The sequence below is a fragment of the Aphis gossypii genome, chromosome 2, assembly GCF_020184175.1.
Source record: "Aphis gossypii isolate Hap1 chromosome 2, ASM2018417v2, whole genome shotgun sequence".
NCBI lineage: Eukaryota > Metazoa > Arthropoda > Insecta > Hemiptera > Aphididae > Aphis > Aphis gossypii.
In genome coordinates, this window is record NC_065531.1 from 76,565,281 (window position 1) to 76,573,033 (window position 7,753).

Genomic DNA, 7,753 nt, shown 5'->3' on the forward strand with positions numbered 1-7,753 from the left:
AAATTATTAAGTAATAAACGGGATTCATATATAATATGTAATATAATAAATGGAAAACTTTTATATGCCTGTAAAATGATCGTATAATATCAGGAGGACGCCAATTCAACGTGAACACTATGGATGTAAATCGAATACTGACTTCGGAGTATGATAAGTTAAACCTATCAGCTTTGACATCCGGTCTGTTAATTTTAACTATGTTGCATTAAAAATTATTTCGCCCCACTATTTTCCACAAAGAATTTTTTAGCCGTTTAAGTATTAAATTAAATACGCATTGTGTATGCATCGACGAAATAATTTATGCCTTTAAAAATATCTACGAAGATAAAACATATTTTTATTTTATTAAAATATTACGTTGATTTGTTTATTGGTGGACAAAATAATGAGTAAAAATAAAATACGAATACCTATATCTAGTTAAGAAGTATAATATTATTAATTATTCCTTTATAAATCATTAGGTACAATATAATATGTAATATTTCATTTAGAGTTATCAGATATTTGTTGACCTATTGTACCAACTAGCCGTTGTTGTGGTCCGTAGCAATCGCAAATACAAAGTATATGCAGTAAACCGCCTGCCCTCTTTCGTGTAAAATACGATTGAGAAAGGCATATTTCGGTAACACGATTGAGAATATTCGATTTTTTTCCAACGTTGTCAAATTTAATATTGTTGTTTTAGAACGATAATTTAGTGATATTTATCGGATTAATCTGATGATATAAGTAACATAGATACCAGATACGAGAGAATGACGGTTAATCGTCGTAGTCGCCGAATAAACGCTAGAGAAAGATTCGTCAGTTTATAATATACATTACATAGAATATTCGGATATTCCTATTCACTAAAATATAATGAAATATAATGAAACAACAATTATACTAAGTGAATGAGTTGAAAACATAGCATTATTAGATAGTAATAAATATTGTATATATTACATATTTTATATTTTTATACGTTATATTACATATTTTTATAAGTTCATAATATTATTAGGTATAAAATCATGGATATTGATCAAATATTTTTATTTATTAGACGACAGGTACCCATATATTTGTATAAGATTATGATTATTAGTTTATGACTTTTTTCAGAAATATTAATCTTATGCATATATCATATACATGGTAGAATTGCATGTAAACTCGTCTTCAATCGTATTCTTTAAGAGATTTTTTGAGTCGGTGGTAAGTTATTTGTTAATTTTAAGTGTTCTCTTCTTGTTGACGTACTACGATTAACTATAGGGCCGTGACGACGACCACCAACCATTGAGAGTAGCTGTGTATAATTATTATTGATAAGTGATATAGCCTAAGAAAATAAAACACATATTATGCACTAGGTTTTCATTTGGTATCTGTGCGTTATCATAGTTTCAACACAATACCAATTTTGATCGACAACGATCAACCACAAATGAAGTCATCGCAGTTTTTGTCAATATTATAACAAAAAAAAGAGGTTATAACGAAACATTACGTTTCTTGTATTTATATACAATTAACAAATTAATATAATATTTTAATAAAATGAAAATTGTGTGTTTTTTTTTGTAGATATTATTTCAATGATGTGTACATGGTGTGTATTTAATGGACTTCTAAGACAGTAAGATATTTCTTTGTGGATGTACATATTAAATGGTGGGGTAAAGAAATTTTCAATACAAGGTTAAAATTAGCAGATCGCATACCAAAGCTGATGGGTTTAACTAGTTATATTTCGAAGTCAGTATTCGATTTGCGTCTGTAGTGAGTGACGTTTATTGGGCATCTTTTGATATTCCAATAAGTTTACGCGTACATTAAACTTTTCCATATATTATAATACGTATTAAAGTCGCGTACGTTATCTGACAATTTATTATCACGTGAAATAAACATTCTTCTTACACGATGAAAATTTGGTTTAATCCCGCAATTTCGTCCGTCGTCGCTATCGTTATTGTCGAGTCTTTGGCGAGCGCAAAGAGTATCTTGCTAAAACCTATTACCGTTAATCAGTCAAATCCAGACATAACCAGTGTGAAACAGTCATCTGATATACATTCAACCATATCGTATAATGACGACGTAGAAAAGTCCTCGATCGACGGCACCACGAATATTAAATTGGTTATGTCTCCATTAAACACCACTACGATGTCTTCTGAGGAAATAATTACAAAAATGTCTACATTCAATAATACAACTACTACAACATTTGTCAAGGAAATACCCTCAAATACTTACGCTAATGCGATGTCTACCAAAAGAAAAACGACGACAAGAGCTCCAGAAACTTATACTATAATGTATAATATTATAAGAAACTATCAAATGAAAACTACTGATGCGCCTATTTGTCCGGCTGGACAAACGGTAAATTCAAACGGAGGATGTTCACCAATATTTGTAGACCTCTAATATCTAATTGGGTTATATTTTTTTGGGGGGAATTGGGAATAACATTTATTATTATTTGATGTATATATGAATATAAATCATATGTTTTATCTTTTATCTATCATAACTTATAAGTAATATGTATAAATTGTTTAAAAATACATCAAAATACTTTTCATTTATAAATTTGATAATTTCATCATGGGTCGGGAAGAAGAAAAAGGAATTAAAATATTTCACGCTATTGATTAATTAATTTATTATTATACAATTTTTCAATTTGCTCTTAATAAAATAATTATTATGAATATGTTTTTTTGTTTATTTCCAAATAAAGTTAATATAATAAGATTCACTGAATACATTATTGAAAATAAATAAATTGTTTTTGTACTTTTAAACCTCAATACACTCATTGTGAACTCTAACCAAATGTTTCACTGATAGATCACATTTAATATATTAAAATAATCATTTATTTAATATTTTTAAGGAGAAAATTGTTCCTCTAAGAGCGGTATAATGCAATATCTCAGCAACGAGGTCTGTACTTGAATTATGTAATAATTATCGTTCTTACTTTTTTAACCTTTAATTTAATGTAATATTATGATCTTAGACGATTTCTTTTTATTTTATAAGATTAAACTCCAAACGGCTTTTGGAATAATGTAAACAAAATAAAAAAATTAACAAGATTGTGATAAACTAAAGTAAGATATAACAAAATAAATTGTATAACATATTTTAATTATTATAACTTTACAATTAGTTTACAGTGAATTCCCGATAATTAAAAATATAGTTTGCGGTATTGAAGCTGGTCAGGGTACAAACACATTGCATATTGCTATTAGCTATCGACATAATTCTAATATTAGAGAAGAATTATTTGAAAAATTTGTTTGGTTAACTGGTATGTAAAATAATCCTTTAAACCTGGTGCTATTTAATATTATTAATTTTATTATTGGATTTGCTTCTACACATATAATATTAAAAATGTAGGTATTTGTTTTCATATTTATTAGAGTTTAAGAATTGGAGATTGTTAATTTGTATTAATATTATATCAGACGGGGTATAATGACGTATTAAAATTGTTTAAAGTTTCAGTGAGAAACTGGCGGAAACAAGTTCTTGTTAATATGAATTACATTCTGGTAATTTACAAAATAATAATAACGTAAATAAATAGATAGAGATTTTTAAAAAAAGTGGAAGAACTTAAAACCAAAAACTCCATAAACTACACAACTCTCAGTTATGTCTCCAAAAATAAGTAAATGAGTCAGTAAATAAATAAATTGAAAATTGTGTAAGTATAAATATTATTTAAGTATTTGTTCGATTTTATGTTTGTAAACTCTAAAATAGAAAATGAGTACAATGAGTAATGACAATTTCAAAAATAATATTTCATTAATCAATTATGCCATTTAATAATGTGCAAAATGGATTGTTTTGGTATTTTTTACTATAACAGTCGATCAAATGATGTGTGTACAGATTTCATAGATAAAGTTGATGGTATAACATATTAAATTAATATAATATATAAATGAGCTTGTATATATTTATCTACCTAGTTTCTCAGTTAACGAATTCATAATATACATACTTCTAAGTTATAATTAAATTCAAAATACAAAATTAAAAAAGTAGTGATTGTAAAAATCATGAAACTTTTGAATTTTAATTTGCAATTACTATTTATTTTCATAAAAAATAAGAAAACTCAAAAAATTAAAAAATCATTTTGTAGAAATAAAAAAAAGAGAAAAAAAAGGCAAGATAGTGGTACTGCTCAGCTGTACATTAGGTATGGAGCGGGTTATTAAACAAATGTATTAAATTTGAATTGAACAATGCACCATTGTATAGATATGAAAAACGATTCTGAGCTTAAAAGGTCTGTCAGCCTTAATCATTAAATTATTTCATGATGTGTTTTTTGATATAGTTAAATAGTGAATTATTTTACTATTGATATTGCGTTAGAATCGTTAGATTATAATAAAAACATGAAAATTAATACATTAATACATCAATGACTTCACTAAAAAAATCAATATAATATAATAATGAAATATCAAATCATTTGTTTTTTTTTCGCCGTAGATATTATTCAAAATATAATATGCGTATTTAATCGACTGCTAAAACAGTAGATAGTTCTTTTTGGAAATACACGTTAAATAGTGGGGCAAAGTAATTTTCAATTCAAGATTAAAAATTAGCAGACCGCATACCAAAGCTGGTAGGTTTAAATAGCCATGATTTTAAACCAGTATTCGATTTGCAGCTGTGACGTGCACGTTTATTCTGCTTCTTCTGGACTGTACTATAAATTAACAGGCATATTAAAGTTTTTAGTATATATTTCACATATTAAAGTCTCCTCTGTTATCCGAAAACTTACTATAACGTGCAATAAATATTTTTCTTACACTATGAAAAATCGTTTTAATTTTGTGATTACGGCAGTCGTCGCTATTGTTGTTTTCGTGTCTTTGGCCAACGCAAAGTATGTCTTGCAAAATTCGGTTTCCGATAATCAGTCGAGGTCGTCTAAATCCAGTGGAAAACAGTTGTCCGACACAAGTTTTCCTATATCTCGTATTGAAGCCGTAGAAAAGTCCACGACTGATGCTACAGCACATACCACTTTGCCCATGTCTCCAATGAACACCACTACAGTCACGTCTGTGAAAATCACTAACGTTAATGCGACAAAGTTCACCGAAGAAATTTCTAAACCCACTACCGCCGCCTACATGACGTCTATCGAGGAAACGACCATGATACAGGCGACGACAATAGCTAATGTAGAAATAGTAACTGAAAACCAGACACCTATAAATCAAACAACCGAAGGTGAACTTTTGACCACGAGGTTCATGATCAATCCCAGAACTAAGAAGTGTTCGACTGGAGAAACTGAAAATACAAATGGAGGATGTTCACCAAGTTTCTAAAAAGTTAGTCCAATATGTCAAAAAATCTTTCCCCGCATTGGAATAATATTTATTATTAAATGTCTAATAACTTCAATTTAATTTAATATTATGTTAATCTATATGTACTTCCTTGTCTGCTACCAGTGATAGGTATAATGTATTTAAAACTATTGCAAAATTTTTTTCATTGGTATGATTTTTGAATATCAAAAATTATAACAGATTTATGTTATATTTTGAATATGTTTAAAAAGTGTTCATGAAAAAAATTAGTTGAGTGGAGAGGGAAGAAAGTAGAAAATCAGGTTGGTAGATTGGTTGCTGGTCTCGATATATGACAATTACCTATAGTCGTTTCGTTAATTATTCGCGAAAATAAATATCGTAATTTGTATATATATTATTATCTTGTAACCTGCTTCCGATCTATTTCATATACTAAAACTTTATCGATTTTTATCTTATGATTTAAATAAATACGTATCAGTTGTCAAAGATATGGCAGTTAGAATAATCGTTGTTACATGTGTCACACTCTGTTGTTTTAGGCAAAAATTATGAATATATTTTTCATATTTGATGTTAAAAAGCTTCAAATTGTAATTTTCAAATATACTTGAAAGGATATAGGTATACACAAATCTAGTTCCAATTTCTTTATCAATGTAAAAAAAAGTCACTTGTTTATTAGTTTAAACACTAAACTTAAATTACATATAATTGGTAACTTTTTTTTTTTAGTTCATTCTCAATACAATTACTTAATTTTTTTTTGTGTATTTTCAATATAGTTATTATTATTCAAATATAACGTGAACTGTATAATATAATATACAAAATTTTAAAAATAAATATTTTGTTTTATTGTTGGGATATTTTTATATTTTTATTCCACTCACTTTTGGAATTTATTTCCAGATTTATAAACAAAATATACATATGTTATGCGTAACAGTTAAACATACAATTCTGTTTTAAACAATGAATAATATATTTTTTATTTTAATCTTAAATAAGATTCTGAACGGAGTGATGAATAAATTGATTTTACTATGATGTGTGTTTTTTATTTTGTCGTCACTTGATTTGATATAGCTGTTCACTTAATATTTTATTGTATTTATTATTTTTAACTAAAGTTAACTTAAAAAAGTAAAAAAGTAAAAAAAAAAAAGTGATTCGATATAGATATAATGCCATTTATTTTACTTCTATTATAATATAAATTTACCTAACGTTTAATATATCAATAAAGAGTAGATTACTGAACAAATTATTATAAAATCTAAATTACAATTATTTTTAAGGTGGATATTATATCAATGGTGTATAATTAGGATATTGCTAAAATGGTAAGATATTCTTTAAGCGAATTCAAGTTTGATATAGTGGGGTAAAGCAATTTTCAATACAAGGTTAAAATTAGCAGACCGCATACCAAAGCTGATGGGTTTAACTAGTTATATTTCGAAGTCAGTATTCGATTTGCATCTGTAGTGAGTGACGTTTATTGGGCATCTTTTGATATTCCAATAAGTTTACGCTTACATTAAACTTTTCCATATATTATAATACGTATTAAAGTCTCGTACATTACCTGACAATTTATTATCACGTGTAATAAACATTCTTCTTACACGATGAAAATTTGGTTTAATCTCGCAATTTCGTCCGTCGTCGCTATCGTTGTTATCGTGTCTTTGGCGAGTGCAAAGAGTATCTTGCTAAAACCTATTACCGTTAATCAGTCAAATCCAGACATAACCAGTGTGAAACAGTCATCTGATATACATTCAATCATATCATATAATGACGATGTAGAAAAGTCCTCGACCGACGCCATCACGAATATCACATTGGTTATGTCTCCAATAAACACCACTACGACATCTTCTGAAGACTTAACTACAAAAATGTCTACATCCAATAATATCACTACTTCAACATTTGTCCAGGAAACACCCTCAAATACTTACGCCAATACGGCGTCTACCGAGGAAACGACGACAATAACCAGTGTAGAAATGGCAACTGAAAACCAGACAACCACCACTAAGAAGCCCAAAAGAGGTTATGGTAGTCATTACGGAGGTCATCATATTATAAATACCCATCGCCACACCTTAAAAACTACTGCTGCTCCTATTTGTCCGAATGGACAAACGGTAAATTCAAACGGAGGATGTTCACAAATATTTGTAGACCTCTAATATCTAATTGGGTTATATTTTTTTGGGAATTGGGAATAACATTTATTATTATGTGATATTTATATATATATATATATATATCATGTATTTTATCTATTATCTGTCATATCTTATAAGTAATAGGTATAAATTGTGTAAAAATACATTAAAATACTTTTCATTTGTAAATTC

At 27.8% G+C, this 7,753-nt stretch overlaps 1 protein-coding gene across 1 annotated transcript; it reads left to right on the forward strand.

Moving 5' to 3' along the window:
* Nucleotides 1–4,584: 4,584 nt before the first annotated feature.
* LOC126549598 (uncharacterized) lies at nucleotides 4,585–5,604 on the forward strand. The gene has a single exon (XM_050199210.1). It carries the CDS (start codon nucleotides 4,689–4,691, stop codon nucleotides 5,388–5,390), a length of 702 nt encoding a protein of 233 aa, XP_050055167.1. The 5' UTR covers nucleotides 4,585–4,688; the 3' UTR covers nucleotides 5,391–5,604.
* The last annotated feature ends 2,149 nt before the right edge of the window (nucleotides 5,605–7,753 follow it).

Coding starts and splice junctions, on each gene's coding strand:
- LOC126549598 (XM_050199210.1), top strand. CDS start 4,689: ATGATTTTAAACCAGTATTCGATTTGCAGCTGTGACGTGCACGTTTAT.